This window comes from Vanacampus margaritifer, chromosome 20, assembly GCF_051991255.1.
Source record: "Vanacampus margaritifer isolate UIUO_Vmar chromosome 20, RoL_Vmar_1.0, whole genome shotgun sequence".
In the NCBI taxonomy this organism is placed as follows: domain Eukaryota; kingdom Metazoa; phylum Chordata; class Actinopteri; order Syngnathiformes; family Syngnathidae; genus Vanacampus; species Vanacampus margaritifer.
The window spans coordinates 17,574,826-17,595,855 of NC_135451.1; the positions used below are offsets into that span (position 1 = coordinate 17,574,826).

Genomic DNA, 21,030 nt, shown 5'->3' on the forward strand with positions numbered 1-21,030 from the left:
ACTTTAACTCTTTGACTGCCAGACGTTTTCAGAAAAGGGATGCCGTGGGTGCCAGCCGATTTAAGCATTTTGACTGATCTTTCAAGGTCCACAGAAAATGTTGTGTTTGGACTATGGAAACACACAAACTACCAAATGAAAGATTGGACTCTCATCTTTCATCAGAAAAAAAAGCTTGTTTCTACCTTATTCCGTTTTTCAGTAATCAACAATAGAAAATGGTTAGTTTCACCTCTGTTTTGAAACAAACGTCTTTTAACGTCTTTGGCACTCCTCCCTAGGATTTTACTAAACATTTTTTAACGTTTTTGGCAGTCAAAGAGCTAATCTTTCTTTTGGTAGCTTCCATGTTTTCATAGAACACAATATTCTGTGGACTTTGCAAAATCAGTCAAAATCCAGTAAAACAGCCGGGAGCGAAATCAAATATTTAAGTTTCCTACTCTTGTTAACATAAAAGTGGGGAAAAAAGTGTTCAACTAATAGAAATATGGCTGCATATTTTAGTCATTGTCATTTCATAAGAATTCATAAAATTGAGTTTAAATAAAAAAGATGTCCCGTACTGTAAAAAGCGAGTGTGATTATTGATTTGTGGTGAGGTCATTTTTCTGCCACTAGATGGCCTAATTGCATTTGTAAGATGTTGGTGACAGCCCAGTGCATTTTTCTTTTTATATTAAGAGCTGTCTAACATTTAAAAATGTGTCAAATACAACTTGACCGCAGCCTCCACAAATATAAATGCATTATTATGACACTTCTTACTGCTACATTTTGACGCCGACGTGTCCGTTGTGTTGCTTTTCAAGTCAGTCATTACAAGAACTAGGCACTCATTTTGACACCCCTATTTGAAAACGTGACCTTATTAGGTACGCCTGCCACAGTTTCATGAGGGCTAAAACCAAAACGAGGCCCTTGTGTGCGTTTCGTCTTGTGAACGTAGCTCGAAGCCGCCTGCAAGTGCACCGCATTACAACGAGAGCTGTTCCTAATAGAGCGACCCTCTCGTGGAACCAAATACGGCCACTAAAACAAGTCCATTATTCATCACTTCAACATTTGCCCTCCAGGAATTATTGATTATTTAGGGAAAAAAAAGCACAAAGCCTGCACATTTCCTCCACGAGTAAAAATGGAGCGCCCGTCCGTGAGTTTGTGATTATGAAAGTGCTGGAATATTCTCCTTTTCATGTCCACTACTGAAGCCATTTGAGCCTTTAAATAATTAAGCAGACCTCTGGGCAACACACTGATTCACATTATTTATTCTAAATGCTTATTGGACCACAGCGGACGCGCTCTCAAACATCATCAGCATCAACAATGCGCACGGCATCGTAACCTCCTGCCTCGTTCCGCCGGGAAGCTGCGCACGGTTCACATTGGGCGTACGACACGAATGCTGCTGCGCGCGAAGTCTTCATGTCACTCGCATGCGTTGAAGTGAAAAGACTTGAAATGGAAGACGCGCACGCGCTCGTCTCCATTTGGAGAAAAAAAAAGCCTCATCGGTTTCTTTCACTTGGTTCTGAAGCAAACAAGTTCGATGCCTTGCATGAATGTGGACCGCAATAAGATCACAACCATCAAAAGGACAGAATCATGATTATTTTTATTTATTTTTATGTTAAATGTATGTGAAATTTCAAGTTTGGCTCTTTTAAGTTTTAAGTTAGGGCAAAAAATTGGCAAAAAAATAATATTGCATCAACTGATTCAACAAAAATGTGAACTTCATAAAAAAATTTTTTTTACATTATTTTAAAATGTATTAATTTAACTATTTTCTAGTTTTATAATTAACATCAAAAATGAATACAATAAAACACAAATATTTAAATCAACTTGAATTAACAAGTTCAATTCAATATGTGTTAAGTCTGTGCCGAAAATGGATCATATTTGACTATGTTGTTACATTTGGACAAATATTGCAACCGATGCAGACTTAATTCCGATGATTACGTTAACGTGACATTCGGTTTCGCTTTGAGCAACTTTGGTCAACTTTTATGAACACTCTTCCTATTCCGCAATATATTTGTCTCCATTTTTTTTTCATTGTACAATTTACAATCAATCAATACAACTATGCAGTATAGTTTACACAATAATCGTTCTACATGATTACATGAGTATTCGATTTCAAATTTGTCAAAGTTAAGAAAAAAAAATATGCAAAGGGTATAAGATCATTATTGTCGTTTGATTGCATTTCAACACTTGACACACTCAAAAAAAGTACACAAAAGACGCCCCCACATGACCACATTTTTTTTTTTCCATCTTTCATACAAGCTTAACGTATTTGTTTGTTCTTCCTCCGCACACCTGACGTGCGCTTGATGTCTAAACCCAACCTTTCCTTAAGCCGGCGCCAAAATGTTAATTGCGCCACTAAATCTTCCTTTATGGTGCGGCAACGGCTGCAGCCGTACGCTGAGACGGGAAATATATTTAATTAGCCTCCAGTGGAGAGAAGACCAAAAAAAAAAAAAGAGGAAAAAACAACTTCCCGTCAGTCTCTTATCGGCTACTCGAGGCGGCGCCGATGCGCAGAGGAGATTTAAAACCTTGCTCAACAACCCGCCGGCAGACGATAAAAGTCGGCGCTCCGTCTCGGTCGTGTCTAAAACTCCCGACACAAAGAAATCAGAAAAGGGAAAGTCGATATTTTCATTTTATTGCTGCAGCGAATTTGGGAAAACTCAACATGGGCCGTTTGGGTTCATTTTCATATAATTTGATTTATAACGGTTGAAAAATGTTGTATTCTTTTCGTACCGCCTCAGTTTGATGTGTAAATATGTCTCACTCATAACGGTAAAGGTGAGTAAGCAGTGACGTTCGCAATGCGAGCCCGAAGGCACTTTGACATCCATTTTGAACAGTTTGAATTATAAAACCTTAGATGAGTTCTGCAGATGATGTGAACATCAATTCCCCAAACAACGGGATTGTGCAGGTAAATTGTTAGATTCTAAAAATCGTAATAATAAAAATCGTAATAATAAAAATACCAAAAAAAAATATATATATATAAAAAAAAAAAAAAAGGAGAGCAATGATGATGACATGTCAAATCGGTAAAATTACCGAATGAACAATACTGAGCTCTCCAGAAAAAAAAAAAGATTCTAAAAATCGTTCCTATTTTTCCCAAGTAACAGGATGTTGTTGTTGTTGTTGATATTTAACACAAATGAAGCTTTGTTGTATTTTTCAAACCGCACAAAAATCCAATAAATTATTAGGATGACTTTCAATGAAAAATGCGCTTATTGTTATGCTCTCAAGTCAGTACGACAACTACATGGATTTTTTTTTCTTTTTCTTCCTCACAGGCACAAATCATAAAGTGGACTTATTTTCCCTGCCGTTGTTGTGTTTGGACTCGTCGTCAGATGGCGAGCTCATGAACGCGGAGTCGGCGTATTTGCATCGTATTTCTAAAAGCTCGGGTCTTTGCCACGACAGGTTGCAAGAAAAGCAGGCGGGCCTCGCCAAGACTCGGCTTTACACTCGTCTCCAATCAGCGCCATCTTTTCTCCCGCCGCCGCTAAGTCAACACCAAAAGCATTCTTCAGCTCGGATCGCATTTTTTTTTTCTTCCGAGAGAGCAAAAGCGAGCGCGGGGCCGAGGGAGGCGTCTCAATTGCGCCGGCGTTGCGCGCGCGTGCCGTGCCAGGAGCGCGTCCTCCTGCTGGAGAAAAGGGACGCTTCGCATTTGCATTTAGATGAGCGGCGCCGCCGTCGTAGAAAAAAGCCCGGTGATGAATCTGGCGCCCAAGACGAGGCTAATGTGCTTGAATTTGGAATCAAAGTGCAGAATTAAACACTCTGGAGTGAAGCGCAATGAGAGCGTGTGACTGGATGAGCAACACGTGCGCTCCCAAATCCACTTTCAGGCACTCCGGTTTGGAAAACGTCCTCTGCGGGTTCCGATGAGATACTTATTGTTTAATTGAAGGTGTTTTTTTTTTTTTCTGCAGCATGTCAAATCGGCAGGTGTCTGTCGAGTTCAAATTGGGTCGCAATGAGACACAATCTCAAGGACTCGTTTGTCTTCGAACGACACCAGGAAACGACGCTGGATCTTAAAAGCCAAATGGTCGACTTCACGTGTCTGGAAATGTTTTTGCGGCTCAACTCATTCTGGACACGCCGACCGAATGTCAAGTTGCTCGTTCGAACTGGCTTCAGGGGCGCGATTTTCCAAACTTTTAACCAACTTGTGGACATCTCCAAAGTCAGCCAAAACTGTTGACTTCAAACTTGACCTCTGACCTGCTGTGGCTTTTGGGGCTTCTTAAGTTATTTTTGGGGTCGGAGGTTAACTCCCGATAGACGTGTCGACCAAATCTCTTGGCTTCGGATGCTGAATTTTCAAATATTTTGAACGGCAGGAAATGGACTAAACGACGCTGAAATGTCAAACAAAATGGCAGACTTCGTGCGCCGTTTGGGGGATGGCGTCTTGGGGCTTTTTCTCGTCATGTTGCTGAGTAAACCCAGCTTTGGCGACTGAATTTTCAAATCAAATCATTTTTTTCCCCCTAATTGTTAAAGATCGAATTAACTTTGCAGATTTCGCAACCGTTTCAATGAATAACCGACTATGTTTGAGTTATGAGAGCGTTTCATTATTCACAAGGTTTGAATTTGCTGCCGCACGCACGCACGCACGCACGCACGCACGCACGCACGCACGCGCGCGTCGAAAGCCGAGCAGGAGAGGACCGACTTGCCATCGTACCTCGTCAACATCTGATTGAAACGGGATGTGACACGTCGTCAGGGCGGCGGCTTGATTTTCCTCCGCCGCTAAACGAGGTTTGGGATGTATGACTTGGACCCGAAGCCCCCCTCCCCGCCCCCTCATATCTAATTTATCGCCATCTGCTCAGCTGGGCTGTAAATCCACACGCCGACCGACCGACTCTCTCGCCGGCGTTTTATCTGCTAACATTTAGCAACATCTAATTAAGAAAAAGCGCGGAAGCGGCGTAATGGCGGTCTTAATGCTCGCCATATACTTTGTGTGTGTGTGTGTGTGTGTGTGTGTGTGTGTGTGTGTGTTATTATTCAAGGGGGCTAATGAGAGGACGACAACTGGCGCAACGCTCGGCGTGAATAAGGAGGCGACGCGGCATGGACGGTTTGCTAATAAAGCTTTGCAAGGTCAAGGGAACGCCGCGCAATTGATCACGTACGAGAACTGCCGCACGGGAAGCTCCCGATGGCGTTTACTCTTCAAATCTATTTTTAACGTATGCAAAGGCATTTCCATAAAATGATCTCATCTTCTAAAAAAAAGAAGCAGATAACAAATTTTCTCTCATATTTCTCATGGTTTCGGTAGAGTTAAGTCATCATTTGAGTCCCGTTTTGCAGAACATTAGGAGAACAAAGTTCGTGCGTTTGGTTGGTCAACATGTGACTTTGACTTGATTTTGAAAAAATGCCATTTGCAGCTTTTTATAGCGACAAAAGACGTCCGCTCTTGTGAATTGATTTTACACAAACAGTCACAAAATAACTGCCACAAAAAGTCTTAAACGGTGCCACAAAGTTATAAATCAATTATCTGCAATAATCGTGTGGCGAAGAGATCGTTTCTTTGTGTGCTTTTCACCTGTTGTCAATTTTGCATGAGCACCAGAAATGGAGCTTTGACTTTTTACAATTTCGCTGAGTTTCAACGGAATTGTGAGTTTGCCCCCCCCCCGACAAATGTCAGCCGTTATCTGCCCGCTTCCAAGCCCTCCACTTTTAATGACACGCGCCATCGGCGGCCGCAAATTTAAGCCACGGGCGTCTTTCCTGTGCTCGAACCCCAGCGAGCGGCGGGCTCGACGGCAGCAGGTGAACGCAGATTCCAGCCCGCCGCGCCGTCGGTGGCCGCCTGGGGGGGTTGGGGGGGGGGGGGTTGCGAGTCAAGCTGGCAAGCTTTTATTGAATGCGCATCCGCTCGGGCCAAATCGGCGAAGAGCAGCGGGAGTCGGCCATCACCTGCACCCGTTATCAGTCCATTACACAAACGCCTCCGCCAGGGTCACAACCACATGCTGTTGCTGTCAACGCAACCCCCCCGCACCCCCCCCCCTCTTCCCCCGCTCAGGTTATGAGAGCATCCAACTCCCGGGCTTTGCAAAACTAAGATATCCGCTTTTCGATGGTCTTCACGGTTTGAGAAGAGCGACGTTCACGTCAAGCCGATCAGTCCAATTGCGATCGATTCTCAGGGAAGATCTGAGAACGAGACGATACGTCATGTCAAAGTGACACAAGGACAAAGCTGTCCAGATGGACAGATGTTCTCGGAAACATACGACGGCGTTATTAGGGCCACGTAATACTCCCAGAAAAAAAATCGCCAAAACAATTTTTTACGAGTTTATAAAGTGGCAAATTTGCAAGTAAAAATAATTGTAATTTTTTTTTCTTTTCTTTTGTTCAGGAGAGCTCAGTATTGTTCATTCGATTTGACATCATCATTGCTCTCCTTTTTAAAAAAATAAATAAATAAATAAATAAATTAGAAAAATTTAATAAATGTTTTATTAAGTGGCAAATTGGTGAGTTTTTTTTCCCCCGGAATATTGCCCCCGCCCACTAAAAAATATATATTTATTTCTGGCTGTAATACACCGCCATACAAATCTGAATTACTGAATTAATTAATATTATTAGTTTTTTTTCTCGCAAATTTTCCACTTTATAAAGTGACAAATTTGCCACTTAATAAAGTTGCAAATTTACAATTATTTTTCCTCGCCAATTTGCCACTTTATAAACTCGTTACAATTACGTTGAGTTTTTTTCACCGAATATTGCCCCCAACCAAAAAAAAAATGTATTGTGGCCCTAATACACCATCATAGACAGTTCTCGTAAACAGGATTTGATCTTTTTTTTTTTTCCCTCGAAGATGTTCTTGACCTGAGCTTGCGCTTTCGATAGCTAGCTAGAAATTGTGCCTGATTAAAATGAGCAAGCAGGATGACCAGATTTTCCAAAGCCCGTAATTACTTGGACGAATTGAGCTTCTTGGAAAGGGAACAGAAAGGTTTCCCCTCAACCTCTTCAGCCGAACCATCATTACTCTCTAAAAGAGCAACATAATATTTAAGTTTAAAACTCATAAAATGTGTAATGAATTCAGCAGGTGTTAAAACTTCTCTGCGGCTTAGCAAAAGGTCGCCTGTCCCGTGTTAAAAAAAAGACGGGTTTTTTTTTAGCTTTATGAGGATTTTAGCAGAGGTGTTAAATCCAGGTCCAGAACGGAAAAACCCTCATCTCTGGATTATGCTTGTAAACATGGAAGCTTTGACCACATGCTACAATTAGAAACGTGAGAGGATTAAAAAATAAATAAAAATTAAAAATCCCAATGTAAAGTCTGGTTGGAAAGGACAACACCTTTCGAAAATCTGGTCCAAAAAATCCTTCAAATTAGAGTAAACTGGTAAACAGTAACTTCTCCGGGTGGCTAACAAGTTTTAGTTAAAAATCGGACAGGCCAAAATTCTGCCATGTCAACGGCTCAAAATTAGCATCCGACTTTTTGACCAATTCTTGGATGAACATTTTCCATCTTGAATGCTGAGTGTTAAAATCTCCAATCTGTTTATCTCGTTGCCGTGCCAAACCCATCGAATGCTTTTCCGAGGCTCGCGCCCTGCAATTGACCGGTCCCCAACCAGTCCAAAGTGTACCCTGCTTCTCTCACCAGGTCTAGTTCACTTGTGACTTTGAATGGAAAAACAATATGGGGAATAGATGGGATGTTAGCATGTGATGGGCTAACGGCGTCAAGACCCAAACAGTTGGCTTTGGGAATTCTGTTCATCCACACATTCATTTATTTTCGGTCATGGGTGACTTTTAGCCTATCCCAGTAGGGTACTCACTCAACTGGTCGCCAGCCAATCGCATCGCAGGGCCAATCGTTCAACCTTGGAAGGATGATATCATTGCTAGGAAGCTCTCCAGAAAGTCTCAAATCTGTTATTCGGGATCGTAGGCTGCTTCTCTTGCCAGCTGACCCGTGACCCTGAACAGGGTAAGCGCTAACAAATGGCTAATTTGATGCGGGTAGTCCGATTTTTAAAATCAGCGGTCCAGAGTCGACTCCATGATTTGCGTCCTCGTACCATAAACGGCCTTGGCAGGAAACGCTGTCCGCCGCGTGTCAGCGTTAAATAGTGCGCGTGTGTTGGCTGGCTCTCATAATGAACCTGATGAAACGATGAAGACGTTCCAGACCCTTCAAAGTTCTGGCATCCCCTCCCCGAAGCTGGACCTCTTCCATTTATTCTGAAAAGTGTTTCCTGCACAACAAACACATCGTCTGCCACACGACGGACAGACTTTAAATAGAGTTGGACGACGATAGCTCTCTCTCTCTCTCTCTCTCTCTCTCTCTCTCTCTCTCTCTCTCTCTCTCTCTCTCTCTCTCTCTCTCTCTCTCTCATGTGATCCTGAATCAAGGTGCATCAAGGCACGCTTGGAGGAGTTTGGCGTGGAACGACAAGTCCATCAGTCACTTGTGTGGTGAGCTTGAACAAAGATGCCAGCAGATCGACAGACACACCAGAAACGCACTCCAAAGTCGAGTTCAGAAATTGGGCTGTGAAGGTTTGAGGGCGCAATTTTTGGAGTTGAGGTGATTAAAATGGCCTCCCCTTGCGGTTTGTTTCGCTCTTGACTTCTATTTTCCCCACTTCGCATTCTCTCTTGTTGAGACTTGGTTATCGCTTTCCGTTTGGTTTATTCAGTGTGAAATGTAATGACATGGAAGGTCAACCAGAAGTGGCAAATCCAGGTCCAAGTAAAGGAAAGTAAAAACCCTGCCACATGTTAGCTACCTAGCTAGCTCCCATGGTAGCTAGCTAGCAACCGTGGCGGGGTATTTACTTTCTGGACCTGGATTTGCCACTTCTGAAGACCTTCCATGAGCCTGAAATAGCAAAACTTAAAAAATTACAGGCGCTCTTTTTCCCACTAGCCCTAGTATACACGCAGAAAAGTGACTTGAGAACGGGATTGACGTTCAAGCTTTCTGACCTACCTTAACTCTTTGACTGCCAGACGTTTTCAGAAAAGGGATGCCGTGGGTGCCAGCCGATTTAAGCATTTTTGACTGATCTTTCAAGGTCCACAGAAAATGATGTGTTTGGACTATGGAAACACACATACTACCAAATGAAAGATTGGACTCTCATCGTTCATCAGAAAAAAAAGTTTGTTTCTACCTTATTCCGTTTTTCAGTAATCAACAATAGAAAATGGTTAGTTTCACCTCTGTTTTGAAGAAAAAACGTCTTTTAACGTCTTTGGCACTCCTCCATAGGATTTTACTAAACGTTATTTAACGTTTTTGGCAGTCAAAGAGTTAAGTCCCCGTCCCAGTACTTTTCTACATTTCCTGAGCAACGACATGGATGTGATAGAAACGGTTGGTTTCTCCCAACATCATCTGGAACAATTTCAACGCAAATGTCGTGACTCCAGACTTGCCGCCCCTCACTTTGTGACCCTAAGCTTGGTACGACAATGCGAGCGTGTTCACATCCCTAGCTCAACACTTGTGCACGTTGCCTGAGCGCGTTAGAGTAACAACTACGCGGATGTAATGTGAAATGTATCTGCCCCCGAACCCCGCGCGTTTGGGCCACACCGTAAAGAGCAGACAAGATGACTCATGTGATGTTATTAACGTTTCTATTGTTTTGCGCTGGCCGGCGGGCAACACGCATGAGAGCGTCGCTAACACCGCGACGCGCCGGCTCGCGTGAGGAGTTGTGCTAACGGTGCTACTTTTCATTAGCTGGCCTCCACCTTGGCGCGCCCCTCCCACTCTTTCCCCTCGAGGCCTCGCCGATATTAAAGTCTTCTCTGGCTCTGCCGCTGCATCTTTGCACTCTCGTCGTGCAGCAAACAATATTGTTTGAAGCCTTTTTAGAAACACAAAGTTTTCAACACGACTTGACAAGAAAAACATCATACCCTAGAAACACAATATTCCATATATTCACTACCGGTATTGAATACAAATAATGGGTTCGGATGAAATATCATGCAGGATTGGAACGATGTGCAGTATCAGGGTTTCTACCTGGATCTAGCTAACACCATTTTTTTATTCATGTTGATCCCCATTTGTTTGGCGAGCAGGATGAAATCCAAAGTTGCGTGCGTTTCCTTTAACGATCCGATTTGTCTTCCGAGAATGGAAAGCGACGTGCGAGACCGCCGCCACCGCCGATGACGTGTCGTCAGCGACGGGTCAGAGCGTGCGACCGTCAGCCCGACACATGCTAATGAACTTAGCCCGTCAAATAAGCAGCGAGCCCTCCTGGGGCCGCCGGGATTTCGCAGGGTTTGCAGGAACAGTCATTTTCAATTATGGCTGCACTAAATGAGTAGCGACCTGCGGGAGGACCGCGTCCGACCCGAGTCACGCAAGACCTTCGCCGGCACAACTTTTGCGGATGATTCTTGACTTTTTAGATAACGCAGCGTGAAGACGAATCAATGGGGGTCGGTGGGCCGCGCTAACCTCATAATCTGCTTCTGAAGTCGATGTTGCGGGTCGGCGTCGTTAATCAAAGGCAATCAAGTCAACGAGGGCTCGGCTTATGAAATTAGAGGCGCACCCTTTTTTGCATTGCTGGAAGTCTGATTAAGTGATGAGGAACAACAAACCAGGTGAAGTCATAACAAGACCACAACCTGTTAGATAATATCGGTACAGATGAAACAAAATGAGTGAGAGATAATTTGTTATAAACAAAGGAAGGTTGACAATTAAGGTTCGCTCTAAACCAAATTCCCAACCTTCATTTGCTTGTGCCAAATTTGGTCACTCATGTTCATACTTGCTTGTTATTAGCCGTGATCATTTTAATTTAGCACTTGGTTTAGATAAAATAATTATTGGGCATTACTTTGATCAACCCTAAATGGGATCATTAACTTTAGGGTTAGGGTTTACCTGTTGTTGGTGACCTGGGATTCCGGCTGGCCCCATTTTTCGGACCTCCAAACCCATAGATTCCAAAATGTGAAATTCCAGTCCCTAATGTCTTAGACAGGATCGGGGAAGTCCATCGGCCTAACGTGTCTGATTTTGAACCTCGCTGGGGGCCTGGAGGTCCTAAGTCAGTTCTGGTTTCCCACCTGGGAATTCGGGCCAAGTGGTGTGCCTGATGGAATGTTGTAACACTGCCCCCCCCCCCCCCCCACCCCCAATCCAGGTAGCCCTGATGATTGCAATACTGTACTAGATAGAACCCTCAGCCAAACCCCAGCTCGAAGTTGTGCGGCGACAAAGTGGCCAGTGAGTCTCGTAGCATTATTTGTGTCTCGACGTGCTTGTCGTGTTGCCGTTTGCGACTTTTTAGCATTTTTGCCGAGGGTTTTCACTCCAGCGGTTTACTTTTATCCGCCGCGCAGAATGCGACTCAATAAGGCGGCGCGACAAGGATGTGACAGGCGGCGTTGCGGTCTCGCCACAAAGGACACAAACGCAGACGAGTGGCAGAGAGAGCAGATTACGTATTAAATGACGCGACTGCAAGACGGATTAAAGCTTCTTAAGCTTTATCCACATCGCTTCTTTTGCCGTGTCTGTCAATGGGCATTTTTTTGGGACAGGTGACACCGATACTTAATGGTTGCCGATGGTCGTCCTGTCTTGAAAACTCTTGCATCAATTACTCTGATTTGAAACCCTATCACTTGTTTGAAAACCTACTGCTGGCATGAACCTCCACTAAAAGACAGAAAACGTGGCTTGATACCGAACCCGGGTTGGAAACGCCAATTTAGGCCTGACAGTCTAATCGGAACCTCAAGCAATGAGGCAAACGTATATGTTATCTTCACCCCACCCATGTCGACCGTAATCTGATTTCATACCCAAAAAAAGTAAGGTAAGGTCTTAAAAATATCTTTTGTGTTTCAGGTGATGACGTCCTGAAGAGCGCTCCTTTCTGACCGACGCGGGGGAAAAACACGGCGCCCTTCCTCGGCCACCGCCGTCCCGCCTCTTTCCTGGCCAAAGCGCTGTCACCGTGGCTCAGCTCTCGCCCCCGTGCCACTTCGACTTTGAGAGCGGACCCGCACAGACCGCCAATGCTAGCAAGGAACTGCCTGCTGCTGTTCCTTTGGTATCACCTCCAGGAAGGCTCGGCCTCGCCGCCGCCCCCCGTAGGACCGCCCTCCTCGCCACTGGGACCCGGCAGGATGGCGGGGAGGGCGCGGCCCAGGGGCTCGCTGGGCTCCCTGAGGAATGGCCCAGCTGGGTTCCAACGAGTTAAGAGGGGCTGGGTGTGGAACCAGTTCTTTGTGCTGGAGGAGTACATGGGCTCCGACCCGCAGTATGTGGGCAAGGTGAGCCACCTTCTTCTCAGAATTGTATTAGTGCTACTACAGGGCATCGGGAAACAAGATAGAGTTACTGAAGATCTATTGGCTTTCGAGTTTAACCATAAAACAACTGAGAGATTTCTCAAAAAACGCTCGTGTTCAAACACAACCCACACCAAAACGGAGCAGGATTTGTTGATCCGAACTGTACGGCTTTGTGGAAAAATACTTTAGTTATACCATCATTTATTTTATCCATCATTTCATGTCCTTTTTGAATTTGGTATTGAAGAACTTGAGATCTCCTGACCTTGAGCCCATCAAAGGTAGAACTCGATCGCTAATGGTGAGCATCTTCAGGCCCTCACGTGGGAATGACTTTGTTGTTTGCTCGACGATCCTCGACTGCTCGGAAAAGCATCCGCAGACGCGAGCGGGTCTTAACGACGTTGATGGCGGCGCGAGCTGGAAGGATGAAAGCCGCCGAGATGAAACCCGCTGAGGGTGAGGGCAGGGTGACACTGACACGGTCTTTGACACGGTTATCAAGTTGACATTAAAGAGCAGGAAAGATCACAGACCTCCTTTCAAAGGAACATAAATGAACCCAAGTGGACCACCGGCTGGGCCCGGCAGCAGTAAAGCAGCTTTTAGAAGGTATTGTGAGTGTGGGCTGAAAGTGCGATTTCCACTCGGCGAGCTTGACGGTGTGTGTTTGTGCGTGCGCGTGAGCGGCAAAGCAGGAACAAATGAAGAAACAATTAGCGAGCTAATTGGCGTCATCGTTTCTCGCTGCCTGCCTATTTGATTGAGACAAAGCGCCACATTTCCTCAGCAATGAGCTTTTTAACGATTACGCACTTAGGCAGAAGGAATCGTGTCGCGGGACCGTCGGCCTTCCCTGCCGTCCTTTCGTGAGCGTTTTTAACATTTAGCATTTAGAAATCAAACGGACGGAAATTGGCTTCTGTCGTCGCACACGTCAACATTGGATTACTTGATTACTTGCTTGGATTACTTTCTGTCTACACTGTCACTAGTAACAGTGGTTAATTTATTTTTACACAAAGTCATACTGTTGATACCGTTCTCGTATCGGCCCCCCCCCCTTGAGACGTGCCTAATTATAGCGCGGACGTGTATTTGCAGTTTCTTTATGCTGACGCACGGTCATTATTCATGTTTAATGGATTGCACTGATCTGATCTGCCTCCTCTGCTGCTGTTGTTATCGCGCTGGTTTGTTTTCATCTCGTCAGCCATTAAGATGCATAAGTACAGCATCTCCAGCTGTGTGTGCGCGCGTTTGCCGTGTCAGCCCACCACCGCACCTGCCACGCGCGTCCGCAGCCCTCGCCGTCTCCCCCGCCGTCGTCTCGTCGTATTCATTTCCAATTTACGTACCCTTTGGGCTGCTCCATAAAAGTCAACCATTTGAGTCGCGCAGCCGACGAGCGCCCGAGTCGAATCCCATTTTGTCCGCCGTATCGCTTCCATGAATCTTCTGCTTGGTCAGTGCGCGCGCACACGCATCGGGGAGATGCACGCCAGCGCAGTCAACTAAGTATTCTGTGTGGTCAGCACATTCTAGCGCACGTTTGGGGCTCTCGGCGACGCGCTCGAGTGCTCACGTGCGGATTATTCACCAATGTTATGGATCAGAACACCAGTGCGAGCAATCTGCGACAGGAAGAAATGTATCCACAAAAAGTTGCCCAAAAAGTGAAACTGCGCCCCAGTGATTGAGGCATTGATTAGAAACTGATCACACATCATATGTAAATCACTACATGATCAATTTCCTCAACTTGAATCCCCAAAATGGCATTTCTTGATCATGACCTCATAGCCAATCAGCACCAGGCTAGGTTGCTTGTCGCTAGGACCAAACGAGTACTTCAGGAAAGCCAGTTCGGTTCTAATTCTGTGTACCTGGGAATTGACATCGGTACCAATTTGAGGTTTTTTGAGATAACATTTCATGAAAAATGCTGCTATGGTCATGTGATCCACAAATTCTAGGTCAAAAGGTCAAGATGCTAAAATATGCACCAATCTTCTCAACTACTTGCAATGTTTCCCTTTCCCACATTAACTCTTTGACTGCCAAAAACGTTAAATAACGTTTAGTAAAATCCTAGGGAGGAGTGCCAAAGACGTTAAAAGACGTTTGTTTCAAAACAGAGGTGAAACTAACCATTTTCTATTGTTGATTACTGAAAAACGGAATAAGGTAGAAACAAACTTTTTTTTCTGATGAAAGATGAGAGTCCAATCTTTCATTTGGTAGTACGTGTGTTTCCATAGTCCAAACACATAATTTTCTGTGGACCTTGAAAGATCAGTCAAAATGCTTAAATTGGCTGGCACCCATGGCATCCCTTTTCTGAAAACGTCTGGCAGTCAAAGAGATACCCACTCTGTGAAAATGGACCTCGTTGCTCCCAAGATAAGGGGGTTTAAAACAAAAGTGGCCACGCCCCTTTTTGCTGAAAATGTCCACATTCCTGCTCCGATTGACCTAAAATTTGAGATTTGGTTACGCGCCATCACTATCAGTAAGTACACCAAGTTTCATTCAAATCAAAAACTTATTTATTAAACCCACTGAGTGAATTGGAACGACCCCATTGGCTGCAGCGGTCCATCCCGATCTGCCTTTCACTGTATAACCTGGATTGGTATACCAAGCCCATCCCCAAGTTGAAGAAAGTCATTTGACTGTAAGCTAATAGCTAGTTAGCACCAGGCTAGCTTAATAGTCGCCGGCGCAAAGTAGCCCGAGTTATCACCCCCCGCTGTCGAGAGCAATTCCAACTTTGGTGCGACTAACAAGACGGGACGTCGTCCATGACAGCGTGCAGAATTTGGCGTCACGGGAAGTCGGGGAAGAAGGTGAGAGGCAGCGGGGGAGTCGCTGAAGGTGTTCCGGATCAGCTGGTTCTGCTATTAGCGCTTGACTTTGTCCTTTTGAGCTTCTTGGGATGCTGCAGATAACATTTCAGTTCTTATTTCCTGTCCACACAAACGCTAAGGTCACTGCGGATGTGCGCAGTTTGCCTCATTTGGATGTTTTTCCACACACTTTGAAAGACATATTTTGCTGTCTTTTGTGCTGTATTAGAGGATGACGGGCCTGAGCCTGACTCAAAGCCGCTTCTGCAATTTCTTCATGGCCTCGGTCCTTCCGGTTTTCTCATACAATTCCGAAATAATGACTTAAAATACAATGAAGATGTTGTAATTTATGTTGAACACGATCACCGTATGCTGCCCAGAACCGGCAACCATTACAAGTCAACCAGAGTCACAGTACCAATTGTGATGAGTGTTCAAATTCCAGGTAAGCAAACATTGTTGAATGGTGCAATTGCTAAAGGGGAGAAAATTTCTGGCAGAAATCAATTTTTTGTTGGTGGATGAGGCGCATCCATCCATCGTTGACGCGGTTATCAGTGGATGTGTTGATGCTCTTTTGCCTTGTTTCAGTCAGCGTACAGATAATAAAAGACTCCTAGAGAAATCCGCCAAATAGCGTCTGCTCCAGTTTGAATGGACGAGTGTGAGCAAAGCGACCTTTTGTTTGAATGTGAGAATCCGCTGACTTTCCTTGCAAATGAAATTACGCTCGTAGTTCCGCCACATTTCCCTGCGTCTGACCTCATTTAGCCAAAGTGGCAACAAGCCAAGTGACATTTTCACATTGATTTAGCGCACTAATAATTGCTAATATGTTTGCGCTGTGAACAGCCGCCACTAAATATGAAGGCAAACAACAAGCAGCTGCTGCTAATTGTCCTCGTGGCTCGCCAAGGTGCAAATGAGGTTTCCGCCGCCGACGCCGCCGCCATCTTTCCCAGCAACTCGCGCGCTCTTATTAAAGTCATCAAGCATGTTTTACATGCGGTCTCTTAAAGGCTCACCTCGCATCATCCCGAGACGCTTCGCCGCCATGGAATGTTGTTAAAAGTCTGTCCTCTTAAAGGGGAAATGTTATGGAAAATGGACTTTTAAATGTTTGTCCATGGCGGCGGCTCGGGGCCGAGGCCTGCTGCAAGTAGACAACAAATGTCAGCAATTAAAGCCTCCCTTTTATAATTGCCTATATTCATAGTTTAGACTGCAAATAGAACCCAAACTGTAATTCCAATGACTTACTTTGGTATTGCGATGAAAGCATTAAACAGATCATGACAGAATAATATACATTTGAGAAAATAAAAATAAAGAAAATGCAAATAATAAATCTGAGAAATAAAGTAGAAAAAAATGCTATGCATCAAGCCCCAAAACTTATAACCCGTCTTTTAATGATTAATTTTTCATTCATCAATTCGGCGCCGCTAACAGCACGTCCTAAGGTGCACGTCCTCCACATCATTGCACATTAGGCGGTTCAAGCGTCGAGGGACGTCAAGAGGGTTAATCTGCCAATTAGCTCACACGGAACGCTGATGATGTGCGCGCAAACGTCAGCCGTCAGCGTTGCGGCCGCTTCGGCTGAGCGAGCGCGAGCCGCTCGTCGTCTCTTGCATTTTGCTCTGATTGATTGGAATGCGAGTCACGTCGCTTTGGATTGTAACATTCATTTGATTCATTACATTTCTGGCTAATTCCAATAAAAGTAGTTAGCATATTGAAAGGAATAACTTGAAATATTAAAGGAAACTTGAAGTGGCTTTACTGTCGTTGTCGAATCCTGGTGCTGGCAAAGAACTTGTGGACGTGACCTTTTCGGGATAAATCATCAGGAACATCTGGAATAACAGCTGTGCATGGCAAGGAGGAGACCTACAAAAATAGATGCAGAGATGTTAAAAATAAATTGAGATAGATTTGGGGTAAAAGAAACATCAACAGTAAAAGTAAAAGAACCGAAGAAACATTCCAATTTTAGGACTTTGGTATCTCTAAATCTAAATCTAATAATAAGCGCGATGAAAATAAAATGTAAACTGCTAGACAGTTAGCATCGAGCAAGATTGATAGTCAGAAAAACCAAACGACCTTTTCAGTAATTTCGTAAAAGATGTCCTGCAGAGCCTAACCCAAAATCCGGACTCAATTTCCTCGATTGGTTTGATGTGAATCATGAAGAAAGCCAAGACATGACATGTCATTTTCTGTTCGAAAACGTAATCAGCAATTAGCACCAGGCCAATAGTAGCAAACTGCAACTTCAGTCAAATAATCCCAACCCTGGATTAGTTGCCAGTCAATCAATAGTAAATGGGACGCCTCGTCCTAGTGGGAACTAATCTCAAATCCCGCCACAACAGTATGGACTGTCCAACTCCAAGACCAAGAAAGTCTTTTTTTTTTTTTTTTTGTTCGGAAAAGACCAGTTAGCTCATAGCCAGGTTACATGCTAGTCAGTAAAAGCAAACGATTTCAGTAATTCAGAAAAAGAAGTACCACTAAACCTCTCCCAAAATCCGGACTAGACACTTAATTCGTTCTACGTGAATTATGAAGAAACCCAAGACTAAGATGTCCTTTTCCATTCAAAACGTAGTAGCCAATTAGCACCAAGCTGAGTGACAACCTGGAGGACCAAACTAAGACGAGTAAACGAACCCAGTAACCCTGAAAAGTCCGATTACAGCCCTGATTGATCGGCTACAAGAACACATCATCTTCCATTCCTAATCAAAAAGCCAATTAGCACCAGGCTAGCTTGATGCCTACTTCTTCTACACCCTGATTGGCTCACTACCAAATGACTCCGTATTCAGTACTACTGCTCTAGATAAGCTCAGCTGTCCATACAGTTAAGGTTTCAAGTCCTGCAATTCCCGCTGTCCGAATATGGCCGCCCTCGGAAATGTCCAAAAAGTTCACTGTAGTGTGACGACCTGGTGACGCGCCAACGCTTCTGACGCTGGAAGACTAAAGGTCGCTCATTTCAATAAAAGTCAATAAAGCACTTTTACAGCAAAAGGGCAGCGCTGCATCTCCTTGCGACTTGTTTGCTCCCTCGCTTCCCGCCGGCCAAGGGACGACCGTCCTGGCTTTTATGGACGGCACTTCGCCGCCCCGCTGAGATTTATTAGGAATCCTAAACTTGCAATGAGGACTCATGAGGGAGGAAGGGGAGCACCTTTTCCCGCCACGCCCCATTAAATGCACTTTAGTTTAAGCGCTTTGGAATTTTGCTGTAAAACGGTCCGAGGGCCGAGGTGTCCCGTCGGACAAAAACGTGTTTACAGTGGGCGGATGGTAAAAGCCGCATTCCTTAAAGCCCTTAAGTAAGACGGAGCACGGTAATTAATCCAAAACAGGGCGAGCAGACGGCTGCCCGGAGCGCTTGTCGCTGACCTCCAGCCTGCCGAGGACACGACAAGCCTGACAATCATCTTGTTTATCTGCGCGCGGCATCCGGCTAGCGGCTAGCGGCGCGGCTATCGCCTTGGCACCACTTATCAGCCATTGATGATCTTTAAATGGGATGGATATTTGATAGGACCGCAGGAAATATGTTGAGCGGCTCATACATACGGACAAGTCACCTTTACACTGACAGGGCGTGAAACCAGATCATGCTTGGGAACCCGGAACCATCTGGCACTGGGAAAGTGATGCCAAGAGTTACCTTGTATTTGGATTGACCTTGATTTACTGCAACGCAATTTATGACAGCTTCCACTCTCGTGGGCTGACAATAACAAACAAAAAAAAGTCAAAATCACATTTTAATGGAAAAAATATCTGCCTCAAATAAAAACCAAATATCAAAATTTATAGAAACATGGTCTACGTATATAGAATTTTTTAACCTAATTCCGGTTACTTAATTCTGTCTGTTAGCGAGAGCCACTACATCGTGATAACTTACATTGATGTTTCTGCATCTGGCAATTTATTATTATATTATATTATTAGTATGGGATTTTTTTTTTAATGGGCTTTAGGTGAACTGATGAATACACACACGCTCGCACGCACGCACGCACACACACACACACACACGCACATACACATACTCACCCACATACAAAAAAAAAGGGCATATATATATATATATATATATATATATATGTGTGTATATGTGTATATATATATGTATATGTATTTAAAAAAAAAATAATTTTAATTGATTTGTTGGATTTAAAAAAAAAAAAAAAAAGGAGAGCAATGATGATGTCAAATCGAATGAACAATACTGAGCTCTCCTGTAAAAAAAAAAAAAAATAGAAAAAAAAAAAAAAAAGGACATTCCCGAAACAACTGCTGATGATGCACTCAATGGGAACTGATGCCAAATCAGCAAAGTGCCTCAACGAAAGACTGATTGTGCCAAAGATTGTTCAGCCAATTAGCACGAGGCTGAGTTGAGAGCCAGAAGGACCAATCCCAACAATCAACGACCCCTCCCGTTTTTGATGCCAGTCGGTCGACACCCTGGACTACTTATCACTTGCAGTTCAACTGTTTTTTTGGTTTCTTGGATAATCTGTAAAAAGAAAAAAGCTTCAATATTTCAATTAAAGGTATATTAAATTCCAAAGATTTGTTTTGGCTTGTCCGGGATGTTTTTGGACTACGCCACGTTTTCCCCCCAGCCAAACCGCGGAGGTAAACAATTGTCGGTGCTATATGCAAATATCGCTGTACAAAGTCCCGCTCCCGATTGGTGGACTTTGGTGGACTGGTTTCACACTTGTTCTTGGTTGCCTGCCGTCCTCGGCTTACTTGACCGTCACTTTTGAATGTTGTGAACGGACCAAACCTCTAAGTGTGCCACCATGGAGTAAAAAATAATTGTTTCTTGTATTTTCTGTCATCCAACATTTCACTTTAACTGTGGAAGCGGAATAACTCTCCATAATCGAAAGCTTTTCAAAAAAACAAATTCCTTGGACCATATTGTGAAAGATTCACATTGCCGTTTCGTTGATGGCCTGCTCCTCGTTAAGAGGCCGTTATCAGTCGTAACTCGATGATAAATGTCGCTGGATGAACAGCTCAAAGCTAATGATAAAAAAAAAAAAAAAACATTGTCTGTTTTTGCTGCTTAATGGATTTTTCTCCTCAAAATGTCCAGCCTCATATTTCCGAGGAGATATGATTGCCATTAGTATCACTTACTTGTGCTTCTGTCACGATGACATTCAAGTTCCACATTGGCGTAAAAAAAAAAAAAAAAGAAGAAGAAAAGGCCCACATTGCTAAATCAAGTGTGATATGAGAAAAGGCCCGATCAATAACGCTCGCTAATGTTGTATGTGACAGGCGTAATAAGACGACAGAGGCCGTTTGGATGCTTGACCTCTGTGGTTGTTCTGTAAACAAACACGCTAACATTGCTAGCTTCAAGTTATCCTCCAAAAAATCTGGGAATGATAAACTGCGATAAAGCAGTGGCGCACTCATGACTCAAGTCAAGTCCCAAGTCATGTGATCCCAAATCCCAGTCTTCAGTTTTTTAGTTTTTGTCGAGTCACAAATCATCAAAACAGTGACTGTAATCCGAGTCGTAGTGACTCAATTTTCCATCTTTGCTTAGCACTGAGCTAACACAACCTCCGCCATATGTTGTATCTGCCAATCTATTCAATTTTGCGTCTTGGCTTAAACTCTAAAACGCACACAACACCCAGATAGCATGTACGCTTTTCACACGAGGTTTGGTTTGGTCTGTGCGCTGCTC

At 44.1% G+C, this 21,030-nt stretch overlaps 1 protein-coding gene across 1 annotated transcript in view; it reads left to right on the top strand.

Annotated features, from left to right (window-relative positions):
- Positions 1-21,030, top strand: part of LOC144040245 (cadherin-12-like) — a 97,325-nt gene that overhangs the window by 13,358 nt on the left and 62,937 nt on the right. Inside the window, exon 2 of the mRNA XM_077554293.1 lies at positions 11,978-12,405. Coding sequence (XP_077410419.1) covers positions 12,148-12,405 — 258 coding nt within the window. The 5' untranslated portion in view covers positions 11,978-12,147. The remainder of the gene's footprint in view (positions 1-11,977; positions 12,406-21,030) is intronic.